Raw genomic sequence first — 15,511 nt, 5'->3', positions numbered from 1 at the left:
AATTAAGAGTATCCCTTAGGCTTTATGGTCGACAGGTCGAGTGAGCATTTGCTCGAACTAGAAATGAAAACAACCCTTAGGCTTTATGGTTGAGTGAGTTTTTGCTCAAACTCGAATTAAGAGTAGCACTTAGGCTTTATGGTCGAGTGAGCGTTTGCTCGAACTCGAAATAATGTAGCCCTTAGGCTTTATGGTTGAGTGGGTGTTTGCTTGAACTCAAAATAATGTAGCCCTTGGGATTTATGGTCGAGTGAGTGTTTTCTCGAACTCGAATTAATGTAGACCTTAGGCTTTATGGTCGAGTGAATGTTTGCTCGAACTCGAAATAATGTAGCCCTTAGGCTTTATGGTCGAGTGAGTGTTTACTCGAACTCAAATTAAAACTAGCCCTTGGGCTCTATGGTCGAGTGAGTGTTTGCTCGAACTCGAATTAATGTAGGCTATATAGAGCTTGATCTCGTTGATTTTTCAGTTGGTAGTCCCAGATTTATGGGGTAATTTTTCAAACTCCGGTTATGCTCGGCCCTTAAGCCTATTTGAACATAAAGTAAAAAGATCTTTCTGAGATATGAGATATCGGTAAAGAAAAAATTTCTCTTTATATGTCATTATACATGTGTTCATGTTTTGTGCCAGGGCTCGAGAAAACTACGCGGGCATGGTTCGTTTGACCATTTGGCCCTTACACTTTTTCCTATAGAGACCTTCTTTGACATGAAGTAACTTTCTTGCATCGAACTTGACTTATTCGAGGTCAATGCACCCCAGTATTCGAGGTTGATTGTAAAGAGGCATCAGATATTGTTGAATTGTTCTAAGTTAGCACGATCAATGGTTGCTTGATTAAAAACCTTGCCAAAAAACTCATTTGGGACAAAACCGGTCTAAGGGAAAAAGAGTGCAACGCGTGCTTTCAGGCCTAAAGGCTTCGAGTTGAATAATCCATCCCTGTTTCTGGTCGAACACCTGCAAGGGTTAGTTTCGAAATATAAATGAACATGGGAGGGTCGTACCTTAGCAGTAGTATCGTTTTAGGTGCGACACATTCCAATTGCTTGCTAGTTGTTTGACGTATCACATAGAGCTTGTATGATCCTTTTTCGGAGATTTCGAGAACCTAATATGGTATTTCCCAGTTCAGACCCAGTTTCCCTTTATTCGGATTTCAGGTGTTGAGGGTGACTTTCCTTAGCACCAACTCCCCGATTTTTAAATGTCGAAGATTGGTTCTTCGATTATAGTACCTTTCGATCCAATATTTTTGGGCGGCCAATCGGACGAGAGCGGCATCTCGTTTTTCGTTCAATAATTCTAGGCTCGTGTTCATTGTCTCGTTGTTTAACTCATTTGTTGCATATCGAAACCTGATGCTAAGTTCTCCAACCTCAACCGGGATAAGAGATTCGTCGCCATAAACCAACGAGAATGGTGTCGCTCCGGTACTTAGATTTTGATGTTGTGCGGTATGACCACAGGACTTCGAGTAGTATTTCTCTCCATTTTCCTTTAGCATCGGTTAATATTTTATTAAGATTTTGGATGATAGTTTTGTTGGTCGATTCAGCATGTCCGTTCTCGCTGGGATGATAAGGTATTTATAGGATCCTTTTGATTTTGTGGTCATCGAGAAATTTAGTTACTTTGCTGCCGGCGAATTGTTTTCCATTAGACCTTGAGTGAAAGCTTGAACAACCCAATCGTCTGTGACTTGTGGTAGATCCATTCGTTCCATTAGGAAACAAGATAAGAATTCTCTTAGCATCTCGTTATCTTTTTGTCTTACCTTGAAAAAGTCCGACTTTCTGGTCTCGACTTTTATGGCTCCAGCATGTTATTTGACAAAAGAATCTACAAGCATAGCAAAAGAATCGATAGAGTTAGCCGGTAAATTATGATACCATATCATTGCTCCCTTTGAAAGGGTTTCACCAATTTTTTTGAATAATACAGATTCGATCTCGTCGTCTTCTAGATCGTTTCCTTTAATGACACATATGTAAGAGGTGACGTGTTCGTTGGGGTAGGTCGTTCCATTATATTTAGGAATTTCGGGCATGCGGAACTTCTTGGGGATTGGTTTTGGAGCTGCGTTCGGGGGAAACGCTTTTGTATGAATTTTTTGGAATCCAATCCTTTCATTATTGGTGGTTCCCCCAGGATCTGATGAACCCTGGAGTTATACGTTTCTATTTTTTTGTCGTTTGCTTCAATCCTATTTTCTCCTAACTCTATTCTTTTCGTTAGTTCCTCGAGTATCTTAATAATTTCGGGATTGGTCTCCGATTCTTGCTCATTTGACCTTATTACAGCTGGCCCCATTCTGTGGGTGACTTCTCGGGATGGACTGGGCTCCGGCCTGCTCGGTGCCTGGTTTGGATCTGGAACTGAGCTATCGCTACCTGTTGAGCTTGCAACATTTCAAAAATCATACGCAAGCTGATTCCGTTTTCCACAAAGTTTTGGGTATTTCGAGCTGCAGATCGAGTTCCACCATGAATGCTATTTTAAGGGTCGGAACGTTGGTTTGCCTCGATGGCCACATGTGAATTAACGTCTATTGGCACTTCGACCCGAACTCCAACGGCATCGACGAATGGCCTTTCATCCCTGGGCGTCAAGTTGTTGTTCTCATCTTGAAGGCCAACTTCGTTGTCGATAGGTAGGGCCATTAATTGAGAATTCATCGTTTTCAGCCTGAAATAAAAAACACTTCCAAGGACAAGCGTAAAATAGTGTGTTTCACAGAGATTCATACCAAATAACTACTATTATCCTTAGCCCCACAGTGGACGCCAAATTGTTTACCCGAAAAATGGATAGAGTTGAATTTATACGTAGTTCTAAGGATGTGTGGTATAACTTGGTTCAAATTGAAAAAGTAAGTAGAGATATGTCGAATATTGATTGTAAAAGGGAATTAAAACACACAGAAATTGAGTAGAGAATGATTTATGAACAAGCAAGATGAATCACTGTACAAAGTCCTAAAAAGAATAATCTTTTGTATATGTGTGTAAATCTCCATAATCTTTAAAATGTGAGAGTGTATTGATGTCTCAATGCCCTTTACGGAAAGGATAGTCACTCTTCATATAGTGGAGGGATCCTACTTTGGATATCATTCAAAATATATAGTAGGGATCCTATGATAGATTAGTTAATTAGTTTCTCCTTAATTCCCGTCGAGATTCTCTCCCCCAGTGCGGCTACAACGACTCTTTGTCTCTTAGCTCGATCTTGGTCGGTCTTGGATCTCGAGTTCGAAGTTGACTCGAGCTCCATATTGATCGGTCTTTGGCTCTTGAGCTCGATAACATCGCTTCACATCATAGCTCGATATTGACTCTAGCTTGATATCGCCTCGAGCTCGGTATTGGTCGGTCTCTGGGTCTCCGGGTCTCGACCTATACCTGGGCTTGATATCGACTTTGGTTGTTCCCGACCTTGGTTGGTTTCTAGGGCTAGAATTCAGCAGTCCGACTTCACATCATAGCTCGATATTATAATGCCGAACCTCGGTCCACCATGCCCCAAACTTTATCAGCCACACGAGGGTAAACTCAGTTTTGACTGTAAACAACTGGTCCATATGCAAATATTCCAAATTTTACCTTGGTTCATGTCTATGGTTCAGAAAGAATTCTCTGTTGCACTCTTGACTCTACCAGTAGCCCTTCTCAGTGCCCAAATCACAACAGGAAAAAAAAAGTATCTGCTTATCCTTCAAGTCTTTTAAACAGAGATTTGCACTTCAAAATGAGGCTGGGAATGCTGAGTTGTTCAATTGCTATATCTTGAGTTCCAGAGTATGCTGAACACTTCTCTTAAATGAATCAGGTGTTCTGGTAAATGTAGTGTGCAAAAACAAGTGGAGATATGTCCAAACTTAGGTTCAAACCAAGGGATTCAATGTCACATAACGTTCTTTTGTTCAGCCCATTTTAACCCGTCTAAATGTCACATAACACGTCTTTTGTTCAAACCTCACATATACCGTCAATTCGAAATCACCACCTATATCTTTGCATCGTTGTTGTCTAATCCTACTCAGTCCGTATTAGAGGTCCTTTAAATAGGACTTAAAGTCGTTAACCACGGCACATTAAATGCAGCATTCCGACCTTCCAATTTATGGCCGTTGTTGTGGGGGAAAGGTTGCAAGATGCTAAGTAAGAACTTGAAACAAATAATATTTCATCTTCCTATCTTCAAAGCAAGATTAATCCTAGTGATTTGTGTTGTGACAGGAAATATAAAATACTCCAGTGCTTTTTGAAATCTGTAGTTTACAACAAGATTAGTCCAATGCAGCCAGATAAGTCAACCTTATTTTTGGCATTTGGGAGTGTGCTCTAACCGTTAAAACGAAGCTGGATCTAGAATTAGGTTATTTTTTCGATTTTTCCTAAGCTTTGGTGGATTGAATTTATATTACGTGAGAGATGTAGGTACTTGGTTGAATAGTTGAACCGCCCACAAACAGACTTATACACCACCATTATTTTAAAGGCTGATGTATTATTCAAATCCTCATGGACTACTCCCATGTCAATTAATAATTAGATATCTAAATTAATATAATGGATATCAATTTGCAGGGGTACAATTATTTTGTTTTGACTTTTTGACCTACTCATTCACTATTTTCATCTGAAATGGTTCGTTGGGTTTGTATCTTGACTATCTTTTCTTCTTTTTTCTGCTTCAAATCAAGTGCTGAGCTCATAACTTCTCTTCCTGGACAGCCTCCAAATATTTTCTTCAAACAATACTCTGGTTATATTGTTACCAATGCTCAACATGGCAGAGCCCTATTTTATTACTTTGTTGATGCAGATTCAGAAAATGCAGCATCACTTCCCCTTACTGTGTGGCTCAATGGAGGTACATTTTTCTAATAACCTTGATTTATACTTTAAGAACTGAAATGGAAGAAAAAAAAGAGTTATTAATTTGAATGTATTCAAAATCTTAGGCCCTGGTTGTTCATCTGTGGGTTTTGGTGCTTTTATGGAGCATGGTCCATTTCAGCCAAGGATTGATGGAAGCCTAATAAAAAACAAGTATTCTTGGAATTTGGGTAATGTGATTTCTTATTTCCTGAATAATCATATTAAAAAGATTTTATACCCGAAAATCGGATAATAATAGACTGGTTTTGATTGCTATGAAACAGTATCGAACATGTTATACGTGGAGTCCCCGATTGGAGTAGGATTTTCATACTCAAATACAAGCTCAGACTACACCAATTGGGATGATACGGCAACTGGTATAACAGTTTACTTGAAATAGCCAATAATATTAGTAACTCAATGCCAGAAAACTATTAATTCTACTCTTTTTTATCTTTTACAGCTAAGGAGAATCTCCAATTCATTCTCAACTGGTTCAAGAAATTCCCCCAATATAGAAACTCGGACGTGTACTTAGCTGGGGAGAGTTATGCAGGTTAATATATCTGAACTTAACTTGCCTATGTCTATTTTGCTTTTTCGTTGCAAAGATTTGGAAACTAATACTGTATATATGTTATGGTTATTAGGTCACTATATACCACAGCTTACAGTATTGCTGCTTGATTACAACAGAAAGCCCAATGTTAAACCAATCAAGCTTAAATCAATTGCAGTAATGTTTACATTAATCTTAAACTACTTGTTGATAATTGTGGCACATTCAAATCTTCACTTAATAAAATGAATTTTGCAGCTGGGGAATCCACTACTAGATCTTGAAATAAGCGTGAAGTCTTCTGAATATCTATGGTCACACGGTGCCATTTCTGATGAATTGCTTACCATGAGAAGAAAAATCTGTAACGAAACGAGGTTCTTGCTGGAATCAATACATAATAATGTATCTAATGAGTGCACGAAAGTTTGGGAACTCACAGACGAGGAGATGGGAAGTGATATAGATATGGGCGATCTGCTCGCGCCAACATGTGTATCTTCTGGTACAGCAAGACAATTGGGAGCCCTTGCCACAATACATGGAAAGGTAGGAAATGTAATTGTTTTTAGGACATAATTCAACTTTTTGCAATTGCAGCTAACCTTTTGCAGCTATTCTTTTGACAGTTTGTTAAGCATGAAGTAGGAAAAGTTGCAGAAACATGCCTTACTGATAGGATAAATTTGTACCTAAACAAGCCAGAAGTTCAAAAGGCGCTACATGCCAACACCACTTACCTGCCATATGCTTGGGATTTTTGTTTGGGGCTAGTTCTCTTCTTCCCTTTACTTTCTACTGCGCTATAGTGTGTGTATCGTCTTATCTAAAAGCTTGAACTATTAGACAGGGAATGCTTTGCTTGTTTATTTTATGTGCATTTATAAGACAAGTATGCTAAAATCTCTGAAAATGCAGGTACCTTCACTATCGGAGAGAAGATTTAGCTGTAAACACTATACCTCTACTGTCAAATATTCTAAAAGAGAATATCCAAGTTCTGTTTTTCAGGTAGTTCATCACTAGTATACTCAACTAGGCAGTCCTGGTGTTTTCAATTTGTTAAAGCTCCTCCTTTGTAGTAAGATTGGGCATGTCTTTGTTTTTAACAGTGGAGATCAAGATTCAAAAATCCCACTGACCCAAACTAGGAAAATTGCGAAGCTGCTTGCTCGAGATTTAAAGCTAGTTGCTTTAGACAAATATGGTCCTTGGTATGATGGCTTGCAGGTATGTCCCCTCTACTATTTAGCCTTTGGTAGAAGGTGTGTCCACATCCACACTTTTCAATTTGGATAACATAGCAAAAGATAAAAACATTTTAGAAACGTATATTTATAACAATAGCAAACTTTTCGCTAGCATTATATATAATCGTATGAATTCCTATATTCATGAAGGACATGTAAGTAGCTAAGCAAAGAGAGGAAAGAAGGAATTACATAATAAATGTGTTCCTTCTTAAACTCACCAGTCTAGTAATATCGAAAAGAAGATTTAATGAGGAAATCCAATTTCTTTTTGGGGTAAAAGTTTATGGTCTAATTGATGAATTAAGCTCATCTGCCTTCTCATTTCATAGAAATAAGGTAAGCATCCTAGCTCAGGAAGCAAATTAGTACGTTGACTTTGATAGGGAGATGAAAAAGTGTTCATGTCTTTACCCCCACTAACTTTAAATCTTGGATTCATATGTTGGGCCAAAACGGTTCAAATAAACTTTTGACACAGTGTGATATTGTTCGCTTTGGGCCAAGCTCGCATGATTTTCCTCAAAAAGCCTCACATGATTATTGAAACCTAAAGACTGTGTATGCGTCTTCAAAGCTACAACTACAGATAGAAGTCATAAACTGGTCCATAGACGGGCGAAGGCTCTAAGCCAAGCCCCCAACCACACTATGCCATTACCATGCTCGTCCCCTCAAACCATTAATTCTGATATTAGTTGTTGGGCTAAAACGAAACAAAGATACTTTTAACATGATATGATATTGTTTGCTTTGTGCCAAACTTGTACGATTTTTCCCAAAGTATCTCACATCATTAAGAGTCTCCAATGAGACATCGATAGGAATGCTCCCATAAGGGGCTGGTCTTTGCAGAATGTCCCCGTAATTGGCGGTATTAAAAAATAGCCTTTGGTCCCTTGCACACGGTTATTGTTCTTCAAGAAATTCTCTACCGAATTGGTAGATTTTATGTTATATTTACGAAGACAAAATAATAGGACTTTTAGCTATAGATATTTTATTACTCCCTCCGTTTCAATTTAGATGAGGTAGTTTGACTCGGCACAAAGTTTAAGAAAAAAAAAAACTTTTGAAACTTGTGGTCTATTTACGTGGTAAAAGCTTTGTGGGACCATGACATTTGTGGTTATAAAAACTTCTCATTAAGGGTAAAATAGGCAAAATGAAAAGTTTAAAATTGAATTATTTTCAATTGCAGAAATGCATAATTCTTTTTGGAACAGAGTAATGAGGAAAGTGTATCGTCGAAATTGAATAAGAGGGAGTATTATATAGCATTTGGTACAGAATCCTATCATGTTGGTATCTTTTTGTTGAAGCCTACACAAGTGAAAGGACGCGGGGGCCATTTATTAAATACCTCCACTTACGAGGACGTTTCCGTTAAGACCGATCCTATGCAGGCCAGGTCACGCAATGTTTACATTTTCAACTTCTAATAAGTAGAATTTTTTTCTTTTACTTTCTAACCCTACATGGGGTAAGGCAAGTACCTTAGGCCCCTAATTTTGAGGCGCCCCATTTTCTAGGAATAATATATATATATATATATATATATATAGTACTTTTATGCTTTTCATAGTAGGAAATTAGTTTTCAAAATTCTACTTTTTATTCTTTCTAAGTAAATTCAACCGTTACAATTCATTTCACTCCTCATATTTGATATTCCATATATCATACATATTTCTTCCTTCCTCTTTATCCATGCCCATCTTCTTTCTACAATTCTACTAGATTTCTTTCTTTCTCCTACAAGCCAACAACAAGATATTTTGGAACCAAAGTCTTCAAACTTCTTGAATCAGTCATCGGGTAATATCATTCTAACTTTCTAGTATTGTTTTCATTTATTATTTTATTAATTTTACTCCATACATATTTTTTTATTTTTTTTAGAATATAAATATGTCAACAAGAAAATATGCATCCGGTTATTCAAGAATCCAAAAGAAAAGAAAAGTTAAAAATTTAATAAAATCTCAAAAAGGAGCTCTTGACAAATTTTTGACAAACAATGAAAAAACTAAATCGCAAAATGTAGGAGAATGTTTTGTAGATGAACAAGTCACTAACTTAATTGAGTCAGATGATAACAAAATCCAAATTGAAGAAGATGAGGTTTATGAGAAATCTGACGAAGATTCTCAAGAAAAACAAGAACTAATAAATGAATTAAATAATAGCATTCCTAAAAATATATATGATCCTAGTCAATGGACTAATGTTGATACAAAGTTGAGAGATTTATTAGTAGAAAAAGGACCAACAAGAATTACTGACATAGATTTTCCAAATGATAAATTCTTAAGACACTTTTCTACTACACAGTATTTTCAAAAATTAGCAAACGGGGAAAGACATGAAAGAAGATGGTTAGTTTATTCCAAAGATTTTGATAAAGTATTTTGTTTTTGTTGCAAGTTGTTTAATACAAATTCTAGTGCTAGTATTAGTAAACTAGCTAGTGAAGGTAGTAGAGATTGGAAAAATCTTAGTACTAAGCTTAAAATTCATGAAACAACGAACGACCATATTATTAATATAAGTGCATGAATTGACTTAGAAATGAGATTGTGCAAAAATAAAACAATTGATAAAGATATGCAAGACCAAATTAATAGAGATAGAGAGCACTGGCGGAATATATTGTCAAGAATTATTGTCGTCATAAAAACTCTTGGTAAAAATAATTTGGCATTTAGGGAAAAAAATAAAAAGATCTATTAGGAAAACAACGAATTTTTTTTAAGTCTTATTGAAATGATTGCAGAGTTTGATCCTATCATGCAAGAACATATTCGACGAATTAAACATGATGAAATTCAAAATCATTACCTCAGACATAATATTCAAAACGAATTGATAAATTTATTGTCAAGTGAAATTAAGAATAATATTATTGAAAAGGTTAAAGAAACAAAATATTTCTCAATCATACTTGATTGCACCCCGGATACAAGTCATCAAGAACAACTGTCTTTTATATTGCGAAGTGTGGATATTTCATCAACTCCAATAAAAATTACTGAATATTTTTTAGAGTTTTTAAAAGTGGGTGATACCTGTGGAAAAGGTATTTTTGAAGTTATTCTAGATGAAATAAAAAATATTGGACTTGAAATTGATAATTTAAGAGGACAAGGATATGATAATGGATCCAATATAAAGGGAAAACACCAAGGAGTGCAAAAAAGACTTGTCGATATAAATCCTAGATCTTTTTATACACCATGTGGTTGTCATAATCTAAATTTGGTACTTTGCGACATGGCTAATTCTTGTACGAAAACTATATCATTTTTTAGAGTAGTACAATGTATATATTCACTGTTTTCTTCTTCTACTAAGCGGTGAATTTTTTTAAAAGATTGTGTGCCCAGTCTAACTCTAAAATCATTATCACAAACACGTTGGGAAAGTCGTATTGAAAGTATTAAAACAATAAGATTTCAGGCTCCACAAATAAGAGATGCTTTAATAAAATTAGTAGAAATTAGTGAGGATCCAAAAATAAAAAGTGAAGCAAGTTGTTTAGCAACATATGAGCTTGAAAATTTTGAATTTTTATTGGGCATGACTATTTGGTATGATGTATTATTTGTTCTTAATTTAGTTAGCAAAAGTTTACAATCAAAAGATATGCATATTGACGTTGCCATAGATCAACTACGAGGTCTAATTTTTTTTTTTTTTAAATATAGAGAAGAAAGATTTACAAATGCTATGATTTCAGCCAAGAAAATTGCATTTGAGATGAATATAGAACCTGAATTTTGTAATAAACGTGCAATACATAGAAAGAAACAATTTGATGAGAATGTTGAAAATGAAATCATAAAGTCTCTTGAAGAATCTTTTAGAGTTGATTACTTCTTATACATAGTAGATCAAGCCATTTTTTCACTTCAAAATAGATTTGAACAGTTTGAAGTATATGAAAATATCTTTGGTTTCCTATTTAGTGGGAAAAAAAATTGAGATCATTAGATGACGAAAATTTGAAAAACTCTTGTCTTAACCTTGAATGTTACTTAAAACATAACAATCACTATGATATTGATGGTTTAGACTTATTTTCTGAATTAAAAGTGTTAAGAGAAATAGTACAAGTAGAAGATAATACTCTAATCGATATACTCAATCAAATTAAAAGACTTGATTCTTTTCCAAATGCTTATATTGCTTATAGAATAATGTTAACAGTTCTTGTAACAGTTGCTTCAGCAGAAAGAAGTTTTTCAAAATTAAAATTGATAAAATCTTATCTAAGATCAACAATGTCTCAAGAAAGATTAAATGGTTTGGCTATATTATCAATTGAAAAGGAATTATTAGAAAACATCGATTATAAAAAAAATATTAACAATTTTGCATCTCAAAATATAGAAAAATAGATTTTAAATAAATATATATATTATAACGTTCTTATAAATACTTAAGCCCCATAATAAACTTTAGCCTTAGGCCCCGTACGCTTGAGCCGCCCTTGCTATTTCTACACGTGAATAAATGGTTAATGCATGTGTGTATATAATTTGTTGCTTTATTACAGATTGGAGGATGGAGTCAATCATTTGGAGGGCTAAGGGAAGGCAAAAACGTTACATATCTAACATTCGCTACAGTTAGGGGCGCAGCTCATGAAGTACCCTTTACTTCTCCTTCACAAGCTCTTACACTTTTTAGAGCATTTTTGAGAGGACATAAGGGACAGCACAATTTGAGCCCACAAGTTGCGTAACCCTATGGATCTGATGTTCTTTTCCCATATTCTCAAGACTTTGATAACGGATTCTCAAGTTTTAGTCATAATCTTTATCGTACTCTTTTTTTAATCTTATATTTGCCTAAATATATTAGGTAATTAATTTGGGTTACTAGGCAATGAGGTAATTATAGCCATAGAAACCTTTCACGTTTTATTCGCCTACAAAAATATTCCAGGCGTTATAAGTGTACGAGATCAGATATAATAGGTATATTTTTATCCTAATTCACATCATGATGCAATTACCTATGTTATGAACTTACTCTATTCAACTTTATTGCTATCTTAAAATTCTTTTTTTAAGTTCGAATTAAGATATGTAAATAGTGTTTAATTGTCGATCAAGCAACCAAACAACTAACTTCAAGAATGAATAAATAATTCAATGTGATAAATAAAATGAGAACTCTAATAATATTAGTATTCTTATTTGATGTTCGAAAACTAATTAAAATACCGAAATTAAATCGAATCGAACCAAAATTGAAAAGAACCGAGATGATTGAGAGTGTTTGAGAAAGTCTAATTTTTGTTATACACAAGAATTTGCGAAAATTAATATATACAATTTTTTTTGGGATAAGTCAAATCATTGACGCCCCTAGTACAGTTACAAATCTAGTGAGTGTGGTCTCTGTTTGCATTATCCCACAAAATATACTAGCGCCGAGTAAACTGAGCAAATATAGTATGTCCTTTCTAACATACTTGTCACTTTAGCCTTTTGTATCCCCCTTAAACATTAATGGCCGAAGAGTTATTTGATTAAATTGATTTTATTTATACTTTAACCTTTCAATCTTCTATTTCTTTTTAGAACACTTATTATGAGTATTAAGATATAATTAAGAAAATATACAATTAAGAGAGAGAAAGACCAACTTCTCTCTAACTCTCTACTAACCAAACAGTCACTCAGAAATGGCTACTTCCCCACTCCCAGATAGAGAGCCCCCCATCGGAATACCATCGGAACCCCCCGATATCCAAACTCTTGATCCAAAATCCGCTATGGATGAGGACAGCCCTGTGAAGAATTCCTTCAGGGAAATCCTACTGAGAAAAAAACTGATTTCTTCTACCAACTATGAAACATACCAATCCTTGCCGCAAAACCAAGTTTTTGAGCTAAACCTCGGAAATATCCCAATTCCACTGTTGAATGAAGACAAAATCATACTTTACAAACCTTGAAAATACTCTTTAATCATCAAACTATTTGAGAAAAAATCCCATATTATGTATTGAAGGCTAAACTCGTCAATCCGTAGAAACCAATTGAACCACTCACCCTAATTGATCTAGGGTGGGTCTTCTTCATTGCCAAATTCAATACGGGGAAAAGCGTGAGCAAAGTCCTAAGCGAGGGGGCATGGTTTGTAGCTGGTCACTTCCTATCAATCCATAGATGGGAACCCAATTTTGTACCAGTAGAATCGAAATTAGCCATAACAACGGTGTGGATAAGGCTACCACAGTTTCCAACAGAATTCTATGACAAATCAATACCGAAGCAGGTGGGCAACAGAGTGGGCAAACTACTATAGATTGTCACATGTAGCTCTTCTACACTAAGGGGTAAATATGCTAGAATATGTGTACAAGTTCCATTAGAGATCCCAGTAACCACGAATGTCACCATTGGCACCCACAACCAACCACTCGTGTATAAAAGGGAAGAGATACTATGTACAGGATGTGAGAGAATTGGCCATTGATCCACTTCCAATTCGCACTCAATAGTGAGGAAAACGGTCGTTGGAAGAATAGTACCCAACAAGAGTCGGGGTCAATTTTCACATAGAGTTACTAGGGATGTTAGGAGTATACACTTGACGAAAGCGAAAGGAATATCTAAATTGCACTTCCATAACAAGTTTTGATTTCTAATTCTAATTTTAATCTAGCAATTATAAGTTAAAGAAAAGAAACTAGAAGCGAATCAGTATTTTTGGTGTTTTTCCAAATAGCTTAAAGGCCTAGAGCTGTGACCATAACCTAGGTGTTTGCCTAATGGGATAAAGATGTTAATGCTTATTTTGTTGATTGTGGCGTATTATAACTCTCAACTCTACGTTACCCTCTCAATACCTCTCAGTCAGAAAGCAATTTTGCCCAATTTGAATTTTTCAAGTCCAAATGGGTATCAGCCAAAACAGTTGATCAGAGCTCAAATCGGGTTATTATTATCTCCAGGTTGAACCATTTAATTGGGTTACTCAATCTCTCAATTAACCCAATTCCTTGTTAGCTAAGTTATCTTAGACTAGATCCCTCTTTCTCAAGTAGAGACTAAGTCAAATAGGCATGAATCAATATTTGCAACCATTAATTCTAAAATTGAAGCATGAACTAAGCTAAATAATCAACACACAATCATAAATAAATACTAAATTAGATACCCATAAGGTTTACACACTAGGGTTGGGTCACAATCCTAGTAAGAGTCTAGCTACTCATAATGGATTTTGAAGAAAATAAAGAAGAAAAGCTAATTAAACTCATAATGGAAGATTAAAATGACAAAAGCTAATGTAAATACACCAAAAAAATGTAAAACTTCCTAAACTAGTAAAGAAAAATGGCTACAGCAACTTCAGATGTTCAAAACTTGACCTAATTTTGTGAAACTCGTCTATTTATACCGGGCCAAAAATCTCAGACAAAAATACCCCTCGAAATGTTCTGCGACTGCACAATTCCATGTGTGGTCCGCAAATTTCTTGAGCTAGCAAGAAGAGGAGTTTTGCGGCCGCATATTTCTAAACTGCGGCCGCGAGGCAATCTTCTGCAGCCGCACAATTCTTGTGCGGTCCGCAATTCACAAAGGCTCCTGGACTTGGTCTTTTTGCATAATCTCTAATCTTTGACTCCTAGCCCAGTTCTGCGGCCGCACAATTCATGTGCGGTCCGCACATTGCTGAAAGGTCTGCTACATTTTTTTTCTTATTGTGCGGCCGCAAATGGAGTTCTATGGTCCGTAATTTCTTGTATGGCTGCAGAATTACTTCTGTGGATCGCACATTTGTGCATCTGCGCCCTTTATTGCCTTGTGCTCTGGAACACTCATTTTTAGTCGGATTTCATCTTGGGAGACCAAACTTCCAGCATTCCTGTAATTTTACATAATTTTATTAGTTTCGAAAATACAATTCAATACTTTCGGACTAAAATGAAAGTTAAAAGATGCTAATAAGCAGTCAAAATACCCACTTATCAGCCACAGACTGAGGAAATGTGAATTTACTACCATTCCCACCCCAAAACAATACTCAGGCCACACCCATCGACAACTCCAATGGGGATACTACCACAAAAGATCAAAGCTCCCAATGGCGCACTGTCCCATTCTCCAAATAAAGACACAACCCCATCAAGGTAGGTCAATCACAAAGGTATAAACATGAGAAAACGACAAACGAAATTAGCACCCAAGTAAAGAGGGTCAATACCTCATCATGTACGTTCCAAGACCTTAACCCTAATAATGCCATGGGTTCTGGTGACCACCGCCCAAAAATGAGAGGCACTGTGAATCATCTGGGCCCCAATGAACGGTCAATTAACCCAATAAAAGGGAAAAAAGAGATGGGCCCAAAAGCGGGCCTACCACATAACATCCCAACCCCTAGTATTAACATGGACAACACACACTCTAGCCCACAGAGCAAAATCACTGGGATAAATAGGCATCTACACACCCCTGACCCAGTGTCAAAAGATACCCTTTTTTGAGAAAATGGGATCCTCCTAAAATCCGAATAAAGATACCTGCCAGGGAGAAGGTTAAGAGGTGTACCCCACACCAAACTTAACTATTGTTCTCCCCTCCTCCCCCCAGATTGAGCAATGTCCCAAAGTCAGAAGGCACCCCCGATTTGGGAAATTATGCCCTAACAACCCATGCTTTTTTTTATGTGGGCCAACCTTCTTCTACAGTGCCCCAGCCCAACAATACTCTAATCCCACACTCCACCCATTTTGGCACCTCCTCGGACTATGCCTCTCACAATAGAGGTAATCAACGCCTGAT

At 36.2% G+C, this 15,511-nt stretch overlaps 1 protein-coding gene across 1 annotated transcript; it reads left to right on the top strand.

Annotated features, from left to right (window-relative positions):
- The first annotated feature begins 4,601 nt into the window (after positions 1 to 4,601).
- Positions 4,602 to 11,658, top strand: LOC104117828 (serine carboxypeptidase-like 46). Its single transcript, XM_009628949.4, has 10 exons — positions 4,602 to 4,884; positions 4,976 to 5,080; positions 5,177 to 5,272; positions 5,359 to 5,451; positions 5,546 to 5,631; positions 5,713 to 6,003; positions 6,084 to 6,223; positions 6,373 to 6,465; positions 6,567 to 6,684; positions 11,263 to 11,658. Exons 1-10 carry the CDS (start codon positions 4,656 to 4,658, stop codon positions 11,449 to 11,451), a joined length of 1,440 nt encoding a protein of 479 aa, XP_009627244.1. The 5' UTR covers positions 4,602 to 4,655; the 3' UTR covers positions 11,452 to 11,658.
- Positions 11,659 to 15,511: the final 3,853 nt, after the last annotated feature.

Source organism: Nicotiana tomentosiformis, chromosome 11, assembly GCF_000390325.3.
Source record: "Nicotiana tomentosiformis chromosome 11, ASM39032v3, whole genome shotgun sequence".
In the NCBI taxonomy this organism is placed as follows: domain Eukaryota; kingdom Viridiplantae; phylum Streptophyta; class Magnoliopsida; order Solanales; family Solanaceae; genus Nicotiana; species Nicotiana tomentosiformis.
Note: the sequence above shows the minus strand (reverse complement) of the source record. Positions and strands in the feature narration are given on the sequence as shown.

What these genes read in the sequence shown, in the direction of transcription:
- LOC104117828 (XM_009628949.4), top strand. Translation starts at nt 4,656, where the DNA reads ATGGTTCGTTGGGTTTGTATCTTGACTATCTTTTCTTCTTTTTTCTGC. An exon ending in TACTGTGTGGCTCAATGGAG is followed by an intron (nt 4,885 to 4,975) that starts GTACATTTTTCT and finishes TCAAAATCTTAG; the next exon opens with GCCCTGGTTGTTCATCTGTG. An exon ending in CTTGGTATGATGGCTTGCAG is followed by an intron (nt 6,685 to 11,262) that starts GTATGTCCCCTC and finishes GCTTTATTACAG; the next exon opens with ATTGGAGGATGGAGTCAATC.